Source organism: Vigna umbellata, chromosome 6 (genome assembly GCF_029865625.1).
Source record: "Vigna umbellata cultivar VRB3 chromosome 6, Vumbellata_1.0, whole genome shotgun sequence".
Classification (NCBI taxonomy): domain Eukaryota; kingdom Viridiplantae; phylum Streptophyta; class Magnoliopsida; order Fabales; family Fabaceae; genus Vigna; species Vigna umbellata.
Window position 1 is genome coordinate 15507392 of NC_142170.1, and position 25093 is coordinate 15532484.

The 25093-nt window shown below is 35.0% G+C and overlaps 4 protein-coding genes across 4 annotated transcripts; 1 reads left to right on the forward strand and 3 right to left on the reverse strand.

The window, feature by feature from the left end:
* Positions 1 to 72: 72 nt before the first annotated feature.
* LOC124843288 (shikimate O-hydroxycinnamoyltransferase-like) lies at positions 73 to 2655 on the reverse strand. The gene is made up of 2 exons (XM_047319995.2): positions 2167 to 2655; positions 73 to 1241 (listed from the first exon to the last, which is right to left on the reverse strand). Exons 1-2 carry the CDS (start codon positions 2572 to 2574, stop codon positions 342 to 344), a joined length of 1308 nt encoding a protein of 435 aa, XP_047175951.2. The 5' UTR covers positions 2575 to 2655; the 3' UTR covers positions 73 to 341.
* Positions 2656 to 7100: 4445 nt separating this feature from the next.
* LOC124843259 (magnesium transporter MRS2-1) lies at positions 7101 to 14205 on the reverse strand. The gene is made up of 6 exons (XM_047319961.2): positions 13877 to 14205; positions 12636 to 13245; positions 9262 to 9390; positions 8829 to 9161; positions 8694 to 8741; positions 7101 to 7567 (listed from the first exon to the last, which is right to left on the reverse strand). Exons 2-6 carry the CDS (start codon positions 13224 to 13226, stop codon positions 7337 to 7339), a joined length of 1332 nt encoding a protein of 443 aa, XP_047175917.1. The 5' UTR covers positions 13227 to 13245; positions 13877 to 14205; the 3' UTR covers positions 7101 to 7336.
* Positions 14206 to 14782: 577 nt separating this feature from the next.
* LOC124843300 (Tetratricopeptide repeat (TPR)-like superfamily protein) lies at positions 14783 to 17250 on the forward strand. Its single transcript, XM_047320005.2, has 2 exons — positions 14783 to 15401; positions 15837 to 17250. The coding sequence occupies exons 1-2, from the start codon at positions 14872 to 14874 to the stop codon at positions 16849 to 16851; spliced, it is 1545 nt and encodes a 514-aa protein (XP_047175961.1). The 5' UTR covers positions 14783 to 14871; the 3' UTR covers positions 16852 to 17250.
* A 974-nt stretch (positions 17251 to 18224) lies between these two features.
* Positions 18225 to 21126, reverse strand: LOC124843279 (Protein kinase superfamily protein). The gene has a single exon (XM_047319981.2). The coding sequence runs from the start codon at positions 20841 to 20843 to the stop codon at positions 18705 to 18707; it is 2139 nt and encodes a 712-aa protein (XP_047175937.1). The 5' UTR covers positions 20844 to 21126; the 3' UTR covers positions 18225 to 18704.
* Positions 21127 to 25093: the final 3967 nt, after the last annotated feature.

The following is a 25093-nucleotide window of genomic DNA, read 5'->3' on the forward strand; positions in this document are numbered from 1 at the left end:
ACTAAACATTTAAGGATCTTCTTCATTTTATGTTACTCAACTCAAAGCGAACTTAAATTCAGCACAAGAATATAGAGAAAAATACACATAGCATTGGTAAATGCAGTCAGTCAAATCATGGGATGGTGGAAGGGAGGCTTGCGCTGACACACAAATATCTTTGACAGATACATACATGAGATCAAATGTTGTTTGAAGTTCATTCGTATTTACGGATTATCAACCTTTGCCAATGCAGTCTATTACCGATATTGTATAACTGGAGATATTCATACGGTTTATAAAGAAAATAAACACTTAAAATGAAGTAAGAAGTAAAGCATCACCTTAGAATCGAGAGTTCAAAAGTCATAAAACAAATCCTGAAACACTTTCATTCGGTCAGGAGGAAGAGCTATTGCCACAGACATGCTGCCATCGTTTGTTGAGCTGGGAATAATGAAAGAAAGCCCCTCGTAGGCAATCCCACCAGGTCCCATGAAAATGGGTCTTCCCCACCCAAAGTCAGCATCATGGATTGGAAGCCTTACCCAGCTAGTGATGCCAAGGTTGGGACACCTAAAAGTATGTGATCCACGAACAAGCGCTTTTAGATCAGGCTGTAGCTCTAGATAGTCAAGAGCCGATCTCAAATATTCGTTGTCCATTCGCATTAATGCATCGTGGATTCTGCTGGCAGCATACCATGTTGGTTTTGACATGAGATCGCCGGCCACTGCTACAGGAGTGGTGGTGAAGATGACATTGCCAAAGTAACCAGGGGGAAGGGGAGGTTGCAGCCTTGACCTTCCATCAGTTGCAATATACAATTTGGTTTCTTGGTCATGAGGGAGTGCTCTTGCCTTGCACACACTTCTCCATACATGACCGGCCAGCATCTCATAAGAGCTATAGCTGATTGAGTTGCCATCCTCTCTGGACTTAGCCTTGAGGCTGTTGAGTTGGTCACGACTCAGTTTGAAAGTGGAGACGGCAGGAGCAGGGTCATCAGAGCCTGGTTTTTGGGGTTGCAGGTTGGTCTTCATGGTTGGTGCAGGCTTGTATTCAATGTGATCAAAAACAGGACGAGGTGGATCTCGAGCACGGAGCAGTGTCCTGTCGATGAACGGAGGGAGGGAAATATCCAAACCTCGAGCAACATCGGACCATGTATTGATGAAGTGAAGACCCGATGCTCCATCTGCTACATGGTGTTGCATACCAACACCTAATGACACCCCTCCACATTTGAAATATGTTACCTGTAATTTTATTGTTTTTCATATTCTTTATAAATTAAACTCATCTACCTATAGAAAAGATTCTCCTTTTATTTTCCAAATTTATCTTTTAAATAAAAATAATAAAAAATGTAAATTAAATAATAAATATAAAATTTGTATAAAAAAAATATTGGAGTCAAAATAATAATGCGTGATATCTGATTACATGTGAGTGGTTGGAACGCTCTCCATTAAACGTATGCTACTAATTTTGTCATAAAAGATACAATAGTTAACTCCGGCGCAACCAAATCCGTGCTTCTCAAGTGGTTTCCAACTTTTCTCTACGGAGTAACATAATTTTTTCAGTTTTCTTTTCAATTTTAAATATCGGGGAAGTACTTGCAAGTTTAGAAATATTTAAAAATACATAATATATTAGGATTTATGCATATATTTTGTTCATTAGTTTTAATGCAATCGATTATTTATAATAGCAAATTTCTGCTTTCGTATCTAACGCTTAGGCAGTATTCTCCGGCATATATTATCCCACCTATTTTTTAATTTATATATTTAAAAGATGGTACATAAGTTAATTAATATATTTATTTATACTAAAATTATTTTAAAATGCATAAAAAATGAAAATATAAAGAATAATGAATATTGCTTGATATTTTATTTTAAATGTTAATGGATAAAAAATGAAAAAGTTAAACAAATATTAAAAAATGACCATAGGTATTTTCATTTGTTTACGGAGTGTTTAAGACAATGCAAACCTAAATCATGCATTAGTAATTAGAAATAATAAAATTATAATAATAAAGTGATTTTATTGTTTTTATAAATGGGTGTGGACGTAGACGTGTGTCCCGGAAAAGGCAAAACTCATGAATAAACTAAACCTAAATATCAACGTCAAGCTTGAATCAGAAAAAGTGTGAATGAAGTAACAGACCTGAAGCACTAAGAGCGGATAAGTTTCGATCCCGGCAGAATAATCCACGGCGGGGATGAGCTGCCGGAGCTCAAGGGTGGGTGAGAAGTCACCGAAGTCGTCGATGGCAGCGGTGGTGTCAGCCTCGACGAAGAGCACTCCCTGACCGTCGCAAAAAAGCTCGACGCGACCGTCGTCGTCGCGGCGGAGGCGGGCGGCCATGGGGTAGAAAGGGACGAGGGCCTTACTGAGAGCCTCCTTCATAACGGTTGTGTCGAAGAAATTGGAGGCCCCGTTTGGCCTATAGAAATAGACGCTGGGCGTGTGGAAGTTTGGCACCACCAAATCGACGTTGGAATTCCACAGCGCCATCCGCAGCGTCTCCTCCGCCGGACGCACCATGGTGGATTGCTTGACGTTGATCAGCATCTCTGCTCCCTCCAAACCAGAATGCAGAATTAATCCCTGAAAGAGTGTTGTGTGGGTGGGATGGGATTTGGTGCCTCTACCTTTTAAGCCTGCCAATGCAAAGCAAACTTAAGCAACGTTGGATTGGGCCCACTTACCAAATTCAGCAAACTCTGTCAACCTCCTTTTGCCACGTCATTATCCTGTTTGGTCTGTCTGTATATAAGTTCATTAGGAGACAACAAAGAATTATGTTATATTTGTAAAATATTAAAATTAAAATAACTATAATTTAAAATATAATTTTGTATTACTTTATTTGAATTATACAAACTCAGATTACTAACATATTCATAAATTATAAATTTACATCGTTGATTACGAACCAGTTTATGTCAAATTAATAATTTTAAATTTATTTAATCAAATATATTAATTAAGTAATTAGATCTTAGAGATGGTAGGAGTGGTGCAGTACTGTTAATGAATGAAGAAACATGTCGTCACTGTTGAAAGAAATGGGAGAGGTTTGACTCTGGTGTTGATGTAGAAGTGGTAAAATTAGTAGATTGGATTTAACTTTTGAAATTATATGATGTAATAAGTGGGAAAAAAATTTAATAAAAAATTGTGAAAATGCCAAAATTAAATCCTTTTTAAATTACTCTGTTGACATATATCACAAAATATCGAAACCCCTAAAATCCCCTTATACATGTTATAAATGTAGAATAAACTCATTCATTATACTTATGACTTTATTACCAACAATGTATAAGAAATGGTTAAATATATGTTTTAGTTCGTATAGATGTGAAATTGAAATACGTATTATATTTCAAATTTTGCGCATTTTAATTTCAAATTTTAAAAATAAATAAATATAATGATTTTAATCTTATTTTTTTTAAGATTTATTAAAAATATTTATATATATAAAATATTTTCCAAAACCCTTTGCACTACTCATCACTTTTTATAAATCTTGTAACCTTAGGTGCATTAAATTATATTCAGTTTTAAACTTTTGGTAGAGATATTAAAAGATAAATTATCTTAGATAAATTTTTTATTTATCGATTTAATCAAATTACTCATTTAAATGTTTTTCATTATCTAATATCCAAATATAAGTATTTATGTCCCATAATATAAATTATTACACTTATGCGACAGTTTTTAGCAGTTAGTTAGTAGTTGGTATATGTGTGCTTGAATTGAACTCTTGAAAAAGTGTATATAGTAATTATGGGGTTTGCAAGAAATTAGGGTTTGCAAGAAATTAGGGTTTGCGTGGATGAAAAGAAAAATGAAGAAGTGGGTGGGTCCCATGTTGCGTGAGTTGAGGTGGCATAGTGGTTGCGCAGACATTGCATAAATCACCGTCACACCTCCCAACCAAAGCTACGCCAGGAACGTTATTGGTGGGAGAAGGAATAAATAATATAAAATAATTTGAAAAACAAGACTTTTTATTTAAGGGAAAAACTAAATAACAATATTTTAATTTTAAAGTTATTTCAATTACATAATATTTACATATTATGATTTTTTCATTTAATAAATTGATTTAAAATCACTATTGAAACTAAGGAGGATGATGTGTCAGGATGAATAAGATATCTGCATCCTCTAAAAGGATTTATTCAGTTATCTATTTTATTATTTGTCAGATATTTATAAAAAATATTTGAGTTTTTTTATATATTTATGGATACTTATATATATATATATATATATATATATATATATATATATATTAATTTTAAATAAAATTACTTAATATTAAATCTTTAAAATATAGAATTAAAAGAAAATTAAGTACAATTCAAATCACATTATTTAATAATGTTAATGTAATACAAATTTGAATTAATTTTACAAAAATATAAATTTATAAATTTTAATCCTTTTAAAATAACTTCAATTTATAAGTCTAAATAAAAAATAAAAACATATACAAATTTTAAACAATTATTCAATAATCATAAATAATAGCTTTATTTTGATCATTTTATTTTATTTTTAAATATACTTAAATAAAAAACTATTAATAATTATTTAAAAAAACATACAAAAAAAAATAATTAGGATATCTATGGATCAAATACCATAATATTCTTATCCACCTCTGTCAGGGTATCAGTAATTAAATACCTGTACTCATAGTTTAGGATATCTATTAAGAATATCCATCGAGAATATCAATTACAAATTTTATTCATATATATAAATAGATATAAATTTTCTTGTCATTTCTAATTTAAACTTTATTTTTTTAAAATATTTTTACTTTAATTATATTATTATGATATTTTCTAATTAATAAATTAATCTAATTTGGTATTTGTTTTTTATAATATTATACACATACTCTTATTTTATATATATATTGAGATTTTAATTGACTTAATGTCATTTTAGTGAACACGCCATACTCGTGGTTGTTGCGTATATGTTTATGTGATGTCTTTCAATATCGAATTAAGGACTAATCAAATGCACTGTCCTTTATCACTAATTTTGATACATAAGGTTTTCTCTAAGCAAGACTTTTCCACTTCCATCAAGCTAAAAACCATTAAGTCTTTTGTCGATTCAACTTTGATATAATGATGTGAAATCATTATTTTATATTTGAAATATATAGTCTAATTTTTTCCATTAAAGTTCCAAATTTTTTTTTCACCAACCTTTTTAATACGTATCTTAAAAAGGAAGTGTTCTGAAAGAGAAAATTTATGTTGATAGTCACTAAACTATAAATTTTTGTTTTGTTTGAAAAAAAAAACAATATAATTGAATAATTATAATCAACACACGAAAAAATAATTATAGTTTAAAAAATATTATTTATTTAAACTCTGCCATTATCTATCAATGTGAATGTAGACAATGAGTGAATGGGGCAGTTAGCCAACTCAACTAAAAAAAGACAAGCTGTTTTTTTATCCTTAATTAGAAAATATAATAGATTTTTTTTTCTCATAATCCCACACGTAACCCGTTTGATGTTTAAACTTTAAAAATAACCTTTTTGGTTAAGTTGTAAAGTTTTGGGGATGATTAAAATGAATTGGTTAAGAGAATGGGTAGGAGTGGTGATAAATAAGAGTAGGGTTTGCACCGATTTTAGGGTTTAACTTCAACGAGATTGGGTCCCACGTACATCAATAATTATGACTTATCACGGTTTATAGGCATTAAAGATTTTATAACAAGTTTGGGATACTTTAAATGTTAAATTTGGTGAATATGTGAGTTTTCTCAAACTAGTTTCCCATCACTTTCCAGATGGCTGCGACCACCCACCCAACCACAACAATTTATTGTTTAACTATTCTTATCTACGAAACTTCTCCTATCACGTTTTCACAGAAACATTGCTTTTTTACTTCTATTAGACATAAACAAACGTGTTTCCTTAAAATATAAGGAATATTATGAAATCATTTTTTATAGAGACAAAAGTTAACTTTAAATATCTAAATGACTATTAATATATATTAAATAAACTACCTATAGTTATAATAATATAGAAAGATATTCTTTTCTTTCGATATGTACATTTTATATTCTGTTTTATCTTAATTATATTTTACAACAATTTTTTTTTATCAAATACTAAAAGTAAATACACACTTCATGAATCACCTATATATTTATGTACTCACTACTTTTTATTTAACCATTATAATTAATATATTGTATTTATTTTTCTTAAATCATAAAGTTGGATTTCCCGCTAGTGGGTATCAATAACATGAGACTTGGAATTGGACTAATAATGTGGAGCTCATGAAATGAGGTTACTGGTTAGTATGAGTTGATAAATTTTCCTTGTTGAGTAGTTTTTAGCAGAATTTAGATGCTATGATGACAGTACAACAACCATTTATTTAAGTTGGTTGTAGATTATGATGGGCAATTTGAGAGGAAAATCTAATGCTAGCAAAGTGTAGAAGTCTTGAAACAGACATTGAAGAGGCAATGAGAGGACATAACGAGAGGACATAATGAGAGGACCTAATGAGAGGAAATATTGACCCTTACATATGAATTGAAATCTTCCGTAATTAATCCAAGTTGGTGAACAGTCAGTTCCATCTTCACCTTAACTGTGTCAATAAACAATGAACTGTGTTAGCAGTTGTTTTTCCAATGTTTCACTCATAATAACCAGAACTTAGAGGACTTCAAGTACCTCTGCCCTCCAAGAAACGTAATGTTTAAGGATGAATGTAAGGATTAAGGATGTTAAACATTGCCACAAATAGTGCAATGTAACAGAGTTGACAGATGAGGTATACATATCAACTCAAGAATAACAAGGAGTCACATCATTTATCCCGTTTCCTACAAATTTTATGTTAATTCAAAGTTTGATTTAACTTAATTTTCATGTAATCTTATTTAAACCCATTACTTAATTATCATATTAAACATAGACATATATCTAACATCACCCATTAATGTAAACATGAACCCGTTACTGATAACCACAACCTTTACTTCCTTCGACCCTCTCAACCAAAGACGATAGCAGGTAAAATAAAGATGTTTTGTCCATTCAGGTATTCTAACTATCAATTCTGTCCATATATAGACATTGCTGAATCGGATTGTCATCATAAATAGCCTAAAAACTGATACAAAATTGAATTGAAAGAATTGCTCTCTGTGAGAGCCGGCTTTGCTTTTGAATGTTATGATTGCATGCCAAACATGAAACATTGGCAGAGAGGACGCAATTATTCAATCTTCTTCATGGTGGTATAGCTTTCTATAGGGGCATGAGTCTTCTGTACTTGAAGAACCACACGAATGCAGAAAATATAAATACTCCACAAATTCCTGTTATTATAAGGACCCACTGGAAAGCAGAGGGGACATTGAATAATGCAATTTCAAAATTCATCCCAAATATTCCCGCTACCACTCCAAAGATGGCAACCACAAATGTTGCAGTTGTGAGTAAAAGCTCAAACTGGATAAGCTGATTCCGAACATTATCCTGTGAGGAAAAAAATAAAGTTATTCTAAATTAAAATAGGTTAAACTACTTATTTGATCCCTACTGTTCAACAAACTTTACCTTGTAATATTTACGCCTCAAAATTAACCATTATATATATACACATTATTTTTTATTTTATCAAACCCTATGCCATTAGACGTCAGGGGCTAAATGTGCTTAAAAATGATAGGTAGAGAGACTAAAAGGAATTACAATTGTGTAGGAAGTAAACGAATAACTCTTTTAAGTATTAGGACCAAAAGATAAAGTATTTACAACTATAAAGATTAAAAATGTAATTCAACCATTAAAATAAGGTCTGTTTAGGCAAGCTTTTCTGAACACTTAGTAGATGAAAGTAAAAGAGAAAAAAAACTGAAATAACCTATTTCGAAAATTAAAATTAGCATAAGCATAAGTAAAAATAAAATAATATATATATATATATATATATATATATATATATATTTCTATTCTTTTAAGAAGTTTATATCAGAAAAATTCTATAAATTAGCTCATGCAATAGCTAATTTTAATTTATGGATAAATTTAGTTTACTTTTCTTTTTTATTTTCTTTTCCTGTAAGTGTTTATGGAGAAATTCATCAAAACAAAGTGTCTAATCGTTTTTGTTCTTCTAGATCCCTACAGCATGAAAATCAGAAATACTAAGGGAGAGTTTGATTCAAGTTACATATTTATATTCCCAGAATAATCACATTCCCCAAGAATATCATGCCTAAAACATGATTCCCATGAACATGTTTCATTGGCATTTTGTAATTTCAGAAAATAGAATAGATTTATTTAACTTAAAAGGTGAAAAACTAAAAATGGAAAAAATGTGAAAGAATGAAATGGGGATTGGTGGTTATTGAAGAAACTAATTTCTCTTCCCATGAAATGTAAGATACACAACTTTCACCGAGGCAATAAGAAGCCATTGTCCCATACGCCTACAATCTTAGAGCAACAAAATTCAAAATACTCCGACCTCTCCCCATTGTGAGTTGTTTTAGTAAACATGTTCCGTAATTTGCACTTGCATGTATGATCAGACATAGAAACACTACCAAAATAGGATAAATAAAATTGGCATAAACCCCGGGAAAAGAAAACAAACCAGTTGGATGTTTATGAAATCTTCTGTGTCATCAATGTATTCTTTCAACTGAAACAAAAACACAGGAAATAGTGGTTGATAAACTGTCATGAAACCAGAAAGAAAAGGGTTGGTGTTGTATACAACAGTGTTTACCGATGTCAACTTGTTTAGAGTGCTGTCAATGACAACAAAGTATGCTTCCAGCAACATCTCAAGTTCCTCTATACTTTCCGTAGTACTTTCAGAACTTCGCATGCTCTCATGTCGACTTCTAGCAATACTGAAGCTCTTTTCTAGCTTTCGAGAATCAGGAGGTGATGACACAGGAGAAACCGGGGCAGAAATGGATGCACCATCAACTGATTTATATCCAACCATAGACTGATCTCCGTAAAATGACAACTCCATTCGTCTTTTCTTCTCAGTAAGATACATTTCAGCCATGTCACCATCATCGTCCATAAGCTGCTCTATTTCATCTCTAACCTGAATATATACATTTGCAAAGCAAATACTAATAAGACAGAAAATATGGTAACTGACACTACCAATAAAAAGGAAAGACGAAAATATAAACCAGCATCACCTTCTGAACCCTCCTGGTCAACGCAACAAGTCTGCTTTTTAATCGACGAACACGTTCCAAATTTAAAGTACTGATCTTTGATGTCAGTTCATCCAACAAGGGATAAGCTTCAATTTCTAACTCTGCTGCCTTTTGTAAATGGCCAGAACAGAAACTCAAATTTTACAAAGTAATTTATCCATACCAAATGAACAAGAATATCAATGCAGAAAATATTCTACACAAGCACATGGATCAAGAATTATGCTTGAATACAATATGAAGAATGAGTTTTGAACAATAATGCTATCACTTGACTTTTAATGCCGCCATACCATGTGGAGAAAGAGGAGGTCATACTTGCCTTAAATAACTTTTCATCATACCTGTTAGGTTCCTAATTCAAGAACCTAAGGTAAACGCACACTAAACACCATAAACTTCTGTATAACTCTCGTTGAATTATTCACAAACACGAATACAAGGTCTGGATACAGCTAGAGAGCTTAACCTCCCCCTACAGGAATCACGCTTCCTGTACAACTCACACAACAACCTCCTTCTCTATTCAATTATTCACTCTTTTATACTACCCATCCCGCCTTTCCTAACTGTTATTGCAGTTAGGCTAACTAACTTCTAATTATTTCTCTTTCTCTTCTCATATACACGTAACTTCCTAACATTACCCTCCCCTTCTTCAGCAACCTTGTTCTCAAGGTTGAAATTAAAATCAGGATACTGATCTTGGATAGTCAACACGTCTTCCCACGTAGCTCCTTCGCTGCCACCCTCCTGCCACTGAACCAGGATCTGTTGTATTTTCTCATTCCCTTGCTGTCATTGCCTCGTCCCCAACACTCTTACTGGCCAATATGTAGGCCCTTCTGCTTGTAGCTCAGTTGGTAGACCCTTCTCAACCTTCTTTGGTCCCACCGCTTTCTTGAGTTGTGACACATGAAAGACTGCATGTATACGTGCATTTTCTGGCAGCTGTAGTCGGAATGCCACTGGGCCTACCTGCTGTAGCACCTGGAAAGGGCCAAAGTATCGAGCTGCTAGTTTAGGATGTAAACGAACTGGTATAGATGCTTGCTTATGGGGTCTAATTTTAAGATAGACCCAATCCCCCACTTTAATGTCTACATCTCTTCTCTTCTTATTCGCTTGATTCACCATTAAATCCTGAGCACGACTTAGGTGAAATTTCAGTTGCCTCAAAGCCTCGTCCCTTGTCATGAGGTCTTGTGCGACTGCCTCTACCACTGACTCCCCCGGTATAAATCTGTTCAAGGATGGAGGAGCTCTTCCATAGACCGTTTCAAACGGCGTGCATCTCGCAGCTCCTTGGTAGCTGGTGTTGTACCAGTACTCAGCCCACGGTAACACTGCATGCCAGTTCTTGGGCTGCTCTGAGCAAAAACATCTCAGATATCCCTCCAAAATCCGATTAATTACCTCGGTCTGTCCATCCGTGGCCGGGTGGTAAGCAGTACTCATATTGAGCTGTGTCCCCTGCATTCTAAAAAGCTCCCTCCAAAACGTACTCAAGAACAAAGGATCTCGATCACTCACAATTGAAACAGGGACCCCATGTAGCTTGACAACCTCTCGGATAAACACCTCCGCCACCGTTTTAGCCGAATAAGGATGTCTAAGTGCCATAAAGTGTGCGTATTTGCTCAGCCTATCCACCACAACCAATATAGCATCATAACCTTGTGATTTAGGTAGATTTACAATAAAATCCATGGTGATCTCCTCCCATACTGCTTGCGGTATTGGTAGAGGTTGCAACAACCCTTGGGGGGAAGCTGCCATATACTTGTGCTGCTGACAAATCACGCATTCAGCCACAAAATCGGTGACAGCTTTCTTCATACCCTTCCAATAAAGAGACTGGGCTATCCTCCTATATGTTCTAAATACCCCAGAATGTCCCCCGGTATTCGTTACGTGAAACTCAGCCAATAGCTTGGGAATCCAGGTAGATGTTTCGGATATTACAAGTCTCCCCTTGTAGTGCAGGCAGTCATTCTCTAGAGTATACACCGCATGGCATTCGGGATCCCTCTGAATGTCAGCTATTATCTTTTTCAACGTCTCATCTCTTTCCACCTCCTTTAATACCTCCTGAAAATCCTGCCAGTAGGACCTGGACATCCCTCGTAACTCTGCCTCCTCCCATAATCCGCATCATCTGCTGCATGTCCCGTCGTATCGCAGCGGTTTCCGCCTTAATCCCTTCTACCGTAATTTCAAGGTTCTCCAACCTTCCCTCCGTTTTGCTCTCCATCTCTGTCAACCCCTCTCTCGATCCGGCAGGTCGGACCAAATGTTAGGTTCCTAATTCAAGAACCTAAGGTAAACGCACACTAAACACCAGAAACTTCTGTATAACTCTCGTTGAATTATTCACAAACACGAATACAAGGTCTGGATACAGCTAGAGAGCTTAACCTCCCCCTACAGGAATCACGCTTCCTGTACAACTCACACAACAACCTCCTTCTCTATTCAATTATTCACTCTTTTATACTACCCATCCCGCCTTTCCTAATTGTTATTGCAGTTAGGCTAACTAACTTCTAATTATTTCTCTTTCTCCTCTCATATACACGTAACTTCCTAACAATACCTCTTAAAAATTACATATGATCTATGGTTGACCTCCTTGGCATACAATAATATGCCGTATCTACTGTCAACTACTGTTTCCCACTTTCCACCACAATGAACCTAACATTAACATGTAGAAACTCACAAAGAGATGCACAGTTTCATATTTAATTTTCCTTAGTTCTCACTTATAAGTAACACCCACACAAATTTACCACCAACAAACCACATAAGCTACATGATACATCAAATTGAAATCATCCAATTACTGCACAGCCAAGTGATCCTCCTACAGCTTTCTCAACAATAGGATGTAGAGACAAGTGTTTACATTCAAGGTCAAATAAAGATTATGAAGTGGAGGTGGGAGGAAATTGCAATAACCAAATCTTTTAGTGCCAACAGGAAACAACTGAGATATTCATCCAATTTAGGTTGCATAGGTGTTACATACTGGCTTTCTCTAAAAAAAATTTCCTACAGAACATTCTAAGACTTAGCAAACTGTTACCAGAAAAGGGCAGTTTGGCCTTAATCAGTAGGTCCACGTCAAAACAACAATTACCAACAAATTCACTCAACCTTAAGATAGCCATACTTCCCCCATATGGCGGAGATTAATATTGACAGAAACTCAATGTTATCATGCAGACTATCCGATAGAAATACAAGATTTCTGTTCATTGCAACCAAAAAAAGAAATGAAGAACAATTTAAATTAAAAAAAAAAATTCAGAATTTGATAGTCTCTGACATAAACATGTATTTCTACAAACCTGAGAATCAAGAAATGTGCATGCCGCCTCCAGGGCTACTTCAAGGGCCCTGAACTCGAAAGGTAAATAATCGGGGGAAGAGTTGCTAAATACATTATCAAAATTCCTACTTCCCCTCCTTCGGTTCATGTCAGAACCCTCTGATGGCCAAACCTCCCCTACCCCAGTTGCTGTCAACCGTCGTTGTAGCTCCATTACATAGTGCAATACATAACTATCAAGGGAATTCAAGAGAAGAACTTCATCTGCTGTAATGATACACCGTATCTGCTCCAGATTTACAACAATAGCTTTTTCCCTGCCAAGGATTGTTGATGGGTAGACAAACAAGGGATCAAGTAGGCGAAGATCACGAGCAGGTAGATCACAACGTCGCATCATGGTAAACTTGTCTACTTCAATGGCTTGAGAGTTTCCAGATGTGTCAACACGAATCCATGATCGGAGACCTTGGCCTCGCTTCTTTAACCCCAGAACATCCACCCCTTGGAAAGCATGCCTTCCAGAGGCAGATGGTCGATTGGCAACCTCTCTTACATTAAGAGCCGAAGCAGGTTTTGGTGGTAGCAGCCTCTCCTTGAGATCTGCCATTGTGAAGTTTCACCAATAACTGAAAGAACATGTGAGATAAGAGCTTTAACCACCCATTGGTTCCAACAATATTATACAAACAAATTATCACTCATATGATAGACAGTATTGATCTATCTAGACACACGTCAATCTCTCAACATATTTGTGGCCCCAACAGATGAAGAGTGAATCAGTTAGGAATCTCCCACAGTATATTCAATGACATCATGGCCTTAACAATAATAGAAGTCTCAGACAACTAAAAGATAGTGGGAGGAAGAGGGTCATCCCAAATTAACCCATCACAAGTTGGCTTTGGCCACATCACTGCACAACGTTCTTTACTAGCTATCTCCAAGAAGCATCATATGCATCACATGATGAAGTAATCAATTAAGTTACTAATACAAATACTATGCAGTAGACTACGATTATTAACTTATTCTATCAAGAGGAAATATCCAGGTTTCGGAAAATAAGGACTCCAGGTACCTGATATTATGGGAATAACACATGCATATCATACCCCAAGCAAAGCATCTATGTTAATATATTTCATCCGATCATAAAAGACACGGCAAAAATAAAAAATCACACGTTTTTAAAGAACAGGTCAAAATCTTCACACCAGAAGGCATTCAAAGACTGCATACAAGGAAGAATCATACCTCCGACTTTACTTCAACAGAAATCGGATAATTGCCGATACTCCGCAACAAATCCGACAAGAGAATCTATCTTAAATTATGCGAGAAAACCGACAGGGAATGGCTTTTTACCGAAGAAAGTCGAAACAGAAGAAGGGGGAAAAGTAAGGAGATCAAAACCCTTGAATTAGAGTTGGGGAAATACATGAAATAGAGAAACTGAGATTGATTAGCGCCGAATTATGAAGAGAAATAGTTGAGAGCGAAGTCCGTAGTATTTGTGTCTCGTGCGGGGTGTGTGTGAAGTTCATCACACCTTCACACACTGCAGAGAAGAAGATAACAACACGCCACAGAAACAGAACTAAATTGTGATTATAATTAATAATTTACTGATTATTGTTCCCAAAGTAATTAATTAACTTCATATGTGGTTAAATATGAATCACAGGAGATTTAATTTTACTTTTCTGTTACAAATATTTTAAACTATACCGTAATAAAATATCATCTTCAAATAAAAGAATATATGATTTTTTATAAAATAAAAACAAACACCACAAGATTTAACAAAATATTAATTTTTTTATAAATTTAAAACTATAATAAAATAATAATATTTCAAAAATGCAAACTTTATTTACACAATAAAACTTATGCATTTATTCCATTTAAATTTTAATTCATGATTTAGTTTATCATGTAATTATACATAACTTTTCCGATCAAATAAACTAATTTATATCTTGAAACTTAGATAATAGTCCTCACACCACATAGAAAAGTTTTTTCTGCTGAATATTTTATTTTAAAAACTTGAATTTAAATTTTTGAATTTATTAAATACACAATTAAAAAAAATTATGGATACTTAAAAAGATAATATATCATGTCTTACAAAATATTCAGTTATAAATTTATTTGGTAGTCTGTTTCTTAAAAACATAAGTGCCTCAATAGAAAGAAGGTCTGATTGTAACATAAGATGCGTAGTGAAGGTTGAAAGTTGAAGTCCAATGGCTGCACCTCTCCGGTTACACTGCTACTATTCTTACTTTTCAAGCAGATTGCATGGCATCGCAAGACGAAATTCCCAGCTGACTGTGCCTCTAATCGGAATTGGAAGCTGTAGTAAATTTTCCTCTGAGGCATTGCATCAAACAGTTTCACTACACTCTCGGTCCCAAAACCAGTACCATGCGCCTTTTGACTTCAACTTCAACTTGGATGACCCATCACTACCAGAATTTCTGGAATTGCTAAAAAAAGTTGCCCATTCGTCGTTTCAAGCAGAGGGTCTTCATTCATCAAGTTTCCAAGCAAACAGGGATTTGATATGTTCCGCGATTTGGGCATTGAGGGAGGAATGGAAACCTGCATTGCTTGCCTTCAAATGGAATTGCCATCTTAACGACGAGAAAGTTTGCAACTTGATGGTATGGGTCTCGGCAACTCATGGAAAGTTTTCCACTGCTTGGTGCATCATTCGAGATATGCATCATTCGTCTCTCTCCACGCGTCAGGCTATGCTTATTATGATTGATAGGTAAGCTACTTCAACATTCAATCTCCAAATAAATATTACTATAAATTGCCATAGTTTTACAAATTTATCTTCATACATTTGGAACAACTGAACTGCTGGAATGCAATGTATAGTTGATGGCAAATAAAGTGTAGAGATTGTTCTCCTTCATTCTATTGTGGATATGACATTTGTGGCCATCTTAAGAAACTCTATCTGTATATCGTTGTGGGACTTCTTACTTGCTGAGGGCTGCTGATGAGAATATCTACCGAATTATTACCGTTAGATTGTTGATGCCAGTCTTGCTTTGATTTTATCTGATTCATGACATGATCAACCTTGATTGTTTTCTTATGGATCATAGATATTGTCGATTCTTGATAGTGTCATGTCAACTCTGTTAATAGTAGACAATTTCCCTCCTTTTTATTTATGGTATTTTGTTTCTATCAGATATGCATCTGTAAACAACACAGTCAAGGCTATTCAAACATTCAACTTTATGGACACGTTCAGATTGACTCCTGATCAAGAAGCATTTCATGCACTGTTGGCTGCTCTTTGTAAATATGGAAACGTTGAAGAGGCCGAAGAGTTTATGTTACTGAATAAGAAGCTCTTCCCACTTGAGACTCAGAGCTTTAACATTATTCTTAATGGATGGTGTAACATAACAAGGGATGTATATGAAGCAAAAAGAGTTTGGAGAGAAATGTCAAAATACTGTATAACACCAGATGGTACTTCGTATAGCCACATGATTTCCTGCTTCTCAAAGGAAGGGAACCTCTTTGACTCTCTTAGACTCTATGATCAGATGAAGAAAAGGGGATGGACCCCTGGAATAGAGATATACAATTCATTGGTATATGTTTTAACTCGTGCCAATTGCTTGAAGGAAGCTCTTAGGACTATAGATAAGTTGAAAGAACAAGGTTTGCAGCCTGATTCTTCCACCCTCAATGCCATGATACTCCCTCTTTGTGAAACTGGAAAGCTAGCGGAGGCAAGGGTAGTATTTAACACAATGGTGGAAGAGAATGTTTGTCCAACCACTGAAACCTACCATGCATTTTTTGAGGGAACAGATTATCAAGGATCATTGGAATTTCTGAGTAGGATGAAAGATTCTGGTCTGGGTCCTAATAAGGATTCCTTTCTCATAATTTTGACAAAATTCTTAAAGTTGAAACAACCTGTAAATGCAGTGAAAATTTGGACTGAAATGAAGGCATATGATTTGGTCCCTAGTTGTGTGCATTACAAAGTAATGGTTGAAGAGCTTGTAAATTGTAGGTGGTTCATAAAGGCCAGATATTTTTATGAGGAGATGATTTCAAATGGATGTTCAGCAGATCCAAAGCTTAATAAGCTCTTCCAGAAAGAAGTACCAGTTCATGGTGATAAAGGAAAACAGAATGTTAAAAATGCTATTAGCAATAAAAGTGCGAAATATTGTATAAAATGATTAGATGAAGCAGAAAAATTATTAAGACCAGTGAAGAGAGAGGACATTCTGTAACTTGTAACTTAGAAGCACATGCTCCCTATATTTGCCATTCCACATTGTGCCACAGTGCATACCATATTAGCACTTAACTGCTAATATTGTTAACTATGGCACGATATCTTGCGAAGTTCACTTTGGTATGTCATAGTCCTTACAGTTGATGCAGTCTGGCTGTGGCCCCTTGACCTCGTACTATGTTTTGAACTTTGTTACAGGAGCAGCAAACGTACTGAGGTATTGGGAAACGTAAATTTGTGTGAATACTTAAAGTAAATTTGCTTCAGAGTTCATGATATTATTTATATCAATTGAATTTGTGTTTTTTACAATAATTTATTTTATTTTTGATTTCGAACATTCAAGTTAGTACGAAAAAGTAAGATGATGATGTATTAAAAGGTAATATGATGGAAATTTGAGACTTCAGAAAAAAAAATAAAGAAGAAAGATGTAGAGTTTCTTACTGATATAATATTAACGAAACATTAAAACTATAAGTTCACTTTTAATCTTCTTCCTACATTATAATTATTATTTTTTAAATCATTCTTTTATGTTAACAACTTTTTAAATTTCATCCTCTTAAGTAAAATATTGAGTAAACTTGATTATCTCGAAAACAAACTTCAACGACTTCAAACATGATTTAGAATGTTATTAATAAAACAATTCATAATTTGAGATAATTAAAACATATTTAATCTGCTATATATTTGACTTATCACGTGTATGTTCATTAAAACAATTTAATTATGTTTGAATTTTATATTTATTTTTTCACTTTGATATTATAATAAACATCTGCATCACTGCCCAAGTCCATTCTCTAGTAAAGTGTAAAGAGATGCAAATCATGCAACATTTGTGGGTTAGTATATGCTTTTTCAGTGCTGTAGCATATACACCAGAATGATATCTTTACTTTTACGTATAAGTATTGATAACCATCTCTCTTACTAGGTTTTGTCATTATAAACGAATTTTTGGGATTTCGTGGCGTTTGATTTAGCTTTGTCTTCTTTAACAAACGTTGAGAATAAAGACAAGATGATTGCATGTCGTGCAAAATCATGGAAAAGAAAGTAATGTCAACGACATTATGACACATTCATACTTTTACTTAGAAATAGAACAAGCACACTGCTGGCTTAATCATGCTGTTTTAATAGTGACTCACTTTAGTCTCTGATTACGACTTCTGTGGTGCTTCGTCCAACCAACAATGAATATCAAACATAATAAGCATACATTAAATAAAAAGAAAGAAACATTTCGCTGTCACTCTCATAACGCCCAATTGATAAAAAGAAAGAGATAACAGAAAGCTTGAATCCGGTGAACTCTGCTTCTAGTATATATAAAATGGGATTGTACCTATTTTAACAGGAGTAAAAATAACAGCAAATAGGTAAATGCTTTCTGAACACACAAAACAAAATAACAAATCATTACAGATTAGAAAAGGTAGTGAGTGACTTAGAATGCGTTTTGTCAAGAAGTCAAGGCAAGCCTACCAAACAAATGCTACTAACAGATACCCTTTTGCCCTTATCTGTTACAATGAAGAGTTAAGCTAAATCAGTGACCATCCTATACACATTTCAGCTGCAACCATGTGTCATCAAGGGAGACAGTCAACACAGTGCTCTGATAAAGCCACACTGAGAATAATCAGTGGAAATTGAGTCATGAGAAAGAACAAATAACTTAGCTGATTTACATTCAACATAAATCTAACAACATGCGTGTATTCAGGCTCCAAATGAAAACGTATCCACTGATTCTGCAGATGACTTGTGAATCACAAAAAACTATTCTGCAGTGATCTTCTGTTTTCTCCTTGCTTTGCCGTATAATTTGGAAGGTGGAGAAGGGGAGAGCTCAAATGGAAGTGGTGGAAGATCCATCTCCCCCTTCAAAATCTTAACAATATCCCCAATATCCAGCCTCAACTCAGGAATTTTCTGTAAGCAAGTGAGGGCCAGATTGATACACAGGCTTGCTTGCTCCTTGTTGAAATCTTCTTTCAATCTCTCATCCACTAGTTCTAAAATGTTACCAGCTTGAGCCAAGTGTCTACACCAGCTTATCAGGTTTGCTTTCTCTAGCTTCATGGGTGATGCAAGAACATGTAACGGTCTCCTACCTGACACGATTACAAGAATCAAAACTCCAAAACTATAAATATCAGCTTTCTCCATCAAGAATCCACACCCTCCATATTCTGGTGCCACATAACACAGTGTCCCTCTCATGCTAGTTGTGCTGCTAAGCTCGCGACTGAAAAGATCTCCACTCCACATGTCACTACCAATGGAAAGAGTACTCTTTTTCTTCCAGCCTCTTCTGAAGCTAAACTCCCCATTTTGATCACATTCATCCTGACCCTCCTCTCCAAACTTCTTACGTCTGCAAAGATAAAACCTTCTACCCAAATCAAAATGGGGCACTTTCATGCCTTTCTTCCATTTAGAGTGAAGATTTTTCAGTTTATTTGTCTTCTTGCTTAATTCAGCTAGATGCTCTTCTCTCCACCACTCTTGCATCTTCCTGTGTTTCTTTTTGTGATTTTTCTTTCCCCTTGACTCTTTTTTCTCAATCCCATTATCTGTAGTATTGTGTCCTATCCCAAACACCTGTGACTGGGGTGCAATTGCATCTTGCTCTTTATCCTTTGGGCTTGAAGTTTCCAATTCCACTTTCTCGGGAACATTGTTCTTACCATGATCCCAATCAGGGTTTGATGGACAAATCTGACTCCCAATCCACTCCATAACATAGTCTTTACTACATAACTCCCCGCTTCCATCCTGTCTCCACCACCAGTCCTTTCCCCATTGTTTCCCATTTTCCTTCTCATCATCCACCAAAGGAGAAGCATTCACTGTTAACTCCTTACTATAATCAATGCTAGATTGCTCATCATCATAAGGAAAAAACTTACCATTCCAATCATCTCTATCCAAAGCTGAAATTTCTTTACCCTTTGCATTCACACTCCTGATTTCACTTTCACCAGCAATATTGGCATTATAATTCAAAGAATTCAAATTCAAAGCTTTAACATTAAAGCAGGTCCTACTGTTTTTTGATGAAGAAGAGGCTTGCAAAGCTAGAGCAAAATCTACTTCACTCACACTCTCAACCGGAGTACCAATAGCAGGAGTTTCTGCAGTCAAATTAGTCAAATTACCTGAAAGCTCTTGGCTTTTCCATAGATCCTGGCTCCTCCCTAGGTCCTGGCTAAACAAGTCAACACCAAATTCACCCTCCACCTTAATCCTTGACAAACCAAAGTCGGAGATCTTCCCGCGCCACTCTGCATCAAGCAGAACATTGCTTGGCTTGATATCACCATGGATCACCGGAGGATCACATCCAAGGTGCAAGAACTCCATAGCTCTAGCAACATCCAATATTATGCAGAACCTTCTCTCCCAACTCAAACTCAAACCCTCATCTCCAAAGAGGGACTCCTGCAAGCTTCTGTTGGGCATATACTCATACACCAGCACTCTTTTGTTCCTTTCCACACAGTAACCCAAAAGAGTCACCAAGAATGGTGACCTTAACCCTCCAAGAATCTGCAGCTCGTTTTGAAACTCTCTCTCTGACTGCAAAGACAATGCGTCCAGACGCTTGATGGCAATCAACTTGCCGTCTTTAAGTACGCCTCTGAAAACAGTGCCAGAGCCGCCTTTGCCAATTACATTGGCAGTATCGAAGCCATTGGTGGCCTGCTTTAAATCTTTGTACGAGAATCTTTGGAGCTTCAAGGGAGCACTTGCATCAAAGGGGATGGTCTTAGCTCTGTGAACTAGAGAAAGCCACAGATGGTAGAGGAAGTAAACAATCGAGCAGAAAATAACAACACAAGCTGAAATGGTGAGTGCTAGGAAGAGGGCCTTGGTTTTGGTGGGACTTGTGGGAGGAAAGGGTCTTGAAGGCATGGCGTGTTGTGTGGATGAGAGAATGGTGATCACAGAAAGCAGTGGAGAAGAAAAAGTAACAGAAGAGTAATATGGAGATGGGCATTCTGGTTTTTCATTTCCTTTTCTTTGTGTTTTCAAAGGGTATCCAAAGCAGATCGCTTTACAAATAGATAATCATCAGAGTAGGAGCTGTCTTCTACTATTCTTAACTCTCTTTTGTTTTTATCATTTTCCTTGATTTATGCTATGGTTTCTATGCACTTATGAGATTAGCGATTGGGAAATGAGGATTAGAAAAAGGGAAGGGAGGGAGGGACCCAAGCTGCTTTTGACTAAAGAGTCTTGGGATCACTTACGTGAAGACGAGGGAGAGACAAAAAAAGGAAGGCAAATTCTACTCAGTGTGTGATAATGTGTGGGGAAATGAACATTATTTGTATTATTATGCATTACAGATGTTAATTGGTTTGAAAACATCAAACATTATTTTATGCGCAGTTATTTTGTCCGATACGCCATCACTAGGCCACGTGCACTGCTTAGAATCTAGAGATACCACTCTTTTTAATTCTTTCTTGTTCAGTAAATTTTAGCAGAAGAGGTTCGCACTTCACACACATCCTTGGATAACCACCATATCTTGTCTTCCATCATTCCTTACATTGCAGCTCCGGACCCATGTCGCACTAAAATACGGCATCATATGTGAACAACTTTCATTAAGTAATCCTTTTTATTCGGGTCCTGGTTGAAGATAGATATTATGCTAGACATATAGATATAAAGATAACGTGGTTCTGTGTAATAGATTATTTGAACTATAGTTTTATTCAAATCGGTTGAATATTCAAGTTTGACTCGTATAGAAATGAGAAAGTAAAAACATTATATAAAGATGTTAGGAGTGGACTTTAAGCCTAATTCAATCCCACAAAAACGACTTGTAAGGTGAGGTTTGCATTCACTTATAACCTATAAATTGACCTTATCTCTAGTCAACGGAGACTTTCAACAAAAGATTTATTAATCTATAGTTTTAAGATTTTGAGTAGAAAGTAGTGGTTAGATTCAGATTTAATTGATATTTGTATATTTCGAGTAGAAAAAAACTGTATTATCCAACACGAATTATTCAAAACTGTATTATTGTATCAAAATAAAAGTTACTCTGGCAAATGTCTTGTAAATGCAAGCAGGAACGCTTTATCACGTTATGGGAAAGAAAAATTGCTCTCTGGTCAAGTCTATGGTTTGGTAAAAAGTTACTCGAAAGGGTGAAACTGATTTTTGATTTTGCTATCTTAAGCAATTGTGTTACTTATAGTTAAAGTAAATTAGGATGTGCAGAAAAAAAAAATACCGTCAAACAAATAAAGGTAAAGTAAATTCTCTAGCTTTACTTTTGCTCAATTTATTTTTAGCACAGCCATGAAACCTTTGGTCGAGTTGATCGTTTAGTTGTGACAGAAAAGGGGTGAAATATCTCAGAAGTTGGAATATCTTAGAATAAAGAAACTCTTGTTCGTCCTTCTCTTTGCATGCTAGCAGACCTATGATTGACCTTTAATCGTTGAAGCTTTGCTTTCTGCTTTTTCTACTTTCTACTTTTGGATATCAATATCATTAGAACGATAAACACCTCACAAGCTCACGCTTTCTTATTGATCCAAAGCCCTTAAGAATGTAACAAACAAAATTGAAGGTAAATATGTATGTTAGAGCGGTGTTCACATAGTGGAGGCCCAAAGGGTCTTCTGCAATTGTGTTAGAATTTTAAGTGAGTTTAAGTTCTATATTATTGAGTAGTAATGAAAAAGTGAAGATCCATTAGTCCATTTTCTTAAGGTTTTGAGTAGAAAATGATGTCTGTTTCGGGTGTAGGGTCAAGTAAGTAAACTACTGCATAATTTCCTTTCCAACGCAGTTCGGGTAATTGTATTTTCACTCTGTCTTCGACTTCACTCCAACCGATCGAGGATACCTGCCAAAGACACTTCGATACTTAAGTCAACAAATAGTTCGTACAGGATCAGAACAATAGTCTTAAATGAACAGTAAATGCGATCATCTACCTCTTACTTTTGACCTTTATTTATAGCTGTAAAGACGAATTTGAGATTAGTAAAACTTTAATTACGATCCAATATGAGTCCATTACACTTAATCAATACTTACCTCTAACTTTGTTTCTAAGAAAACTTGATTACCAACATGGGTCGTTCGGCTCGGTAAGTCGGGACTGCTTTGTTCCTGGTACCTTACACCTTTAAGCCGCTCCAGTCTCTACCTATCATCTAGGATCGTCTAGTCTTATGATACAATGTCAATTCTTTATGTAGTTCCATTTACGTGTCGCATTGATATTGTATCTCCTAAGTGAATTTTCTCTCTGGATAGACCCAACAATTTGCACTACCAAACATGGCATTGTCATTGTTACTTTAGTTCCTGACTGTCCCACTCCCAAACCCAGAAAAGGGAAGTGCACATAGACATAATTAGCTGTCTAAGAGAATAACAGGTGGAATGTTGCTATTCCTAATACACTGCACGCAAACATAGTGAACTTTTTTCGTGCTTCAGCAGTTTGTGAGCAAAAGAACATGGGTACAGGTACAACGCGTGGGACCTCTTTCAACTACATTCCACCAAGACCTTATCTCTTATTTGCTTCAATTTCTCTCTTAATTATCTCACTCTTTTATTTGCCATTAATTAATATTCCTCTGCAGTTCAAGCACATTAATTATCGTTGAGGAAGACCAAACATTACACAGTACCGTTTTAAATTAATAAAATAAAATTAAATGGATTACTGAATCAATCCAATTCACAACAAATTCAACTCTAATGAATTGAATTTAAATAAGTCGAATTGAAAATTAACTTGTATTTTTTAAATTCAACCCAAACCAAACTCATAATGGATTGAGTTAGTAAGCATATTGTAATTCATTTTGACATGTCTACCGTTTTCTTTCCTTTTACTAAACTTAAGTTATTTGGTGGGGAGGATATTTTTTCATTTTTTAAGAAGTTTGTGCAGAAAAATAGCAAAAACTACTTCTGACATAGTCTTATGTTTTCACTTCTTTTATAAACTTAAAAAACATGAAATGAGTACGAAATTTATGTTCCACATAATCAAACAATTGGGTTACTTCAACATTAACCCAGCTCTCTGGTGGATGCTTTAGATGCTGCTTTCATTATTAGTTAGTGTTTCCCTTTCGTCTGCTCTGTACCTAAAAATGATTTTAATTTTTTGAAGTACTACCAATTTTTAACATGTTCATATACTTAGTTTATCCACCAGTGGAAAATGACCTGCAACCTTGAGTTATTTGATGTGAAAAGACATTCTTCAAACTGAAAGTGAAACTTTTAAGTGCGAATGTTTTTGAGGGAATATCAAACAGGAAAGTAAGAAATAAATTAAAAACTCTTAAAAGTATGATTAGAATTTCTTTTCACTGCTTATACTTTCCAGTTAAGATACTTTAATAATAGTGATGATATTGAACGATGGTTTAACTAGAGAGGAATATTTTATTTGTTGGTGGTGTAGACAAAATATGTTTTTTAAATTTTATGTCTCAACATAATTCATCAAGATAACCATAAAATGTAATCATTAACAATGTTGAATACATTCAATCGAGGAGCTTTCTTCCTGCACCTCACGTTTTGTTCTAAATTTCAATAATGTTTTCACTTGATCGGCAAAAAATATAATTACCTTCTCTTTCCTTATTTATTCACTCAGCAACCCTTACCTCTCGCATTTAATCTAGCACCACTCATCCCTCACACCCTCTTCCTCAGCAATCATTCAAATTTTTGAATTTAGAATTTAGGATTAAGCATACTAGTTTAGAGTTTAAATGTTAGAGTTTAAGATTTCAAAATGAAAAACCGGTTGAAAGGAAAAAAAAAACACTATTAAATATGGTTTATGAAAATAACTTGGAAGTACTGAGAAAAGAAGTAAATATAGCATACTAACAGTAATTACGAAGGAAAAGCAATAATTACTGCTTAATTAATTTAATAATTTAAATATATATTCTATAGGGTTATAATGGGGATCATAGTGATATTTGGAAGTGCAGAAAGAAAAAGATAGGGTGCAGGAAGAAAGCCCCTTCAATCAAATGATGCTGGACCAATGGTGACTAAGCCCATTTCTTTAAATAAATAGTTTGATCCCATGCCTCAAAACAATCCAAAAACTGGAGGATTGGCCTTTTAAGAAGAAAAGATTTAAT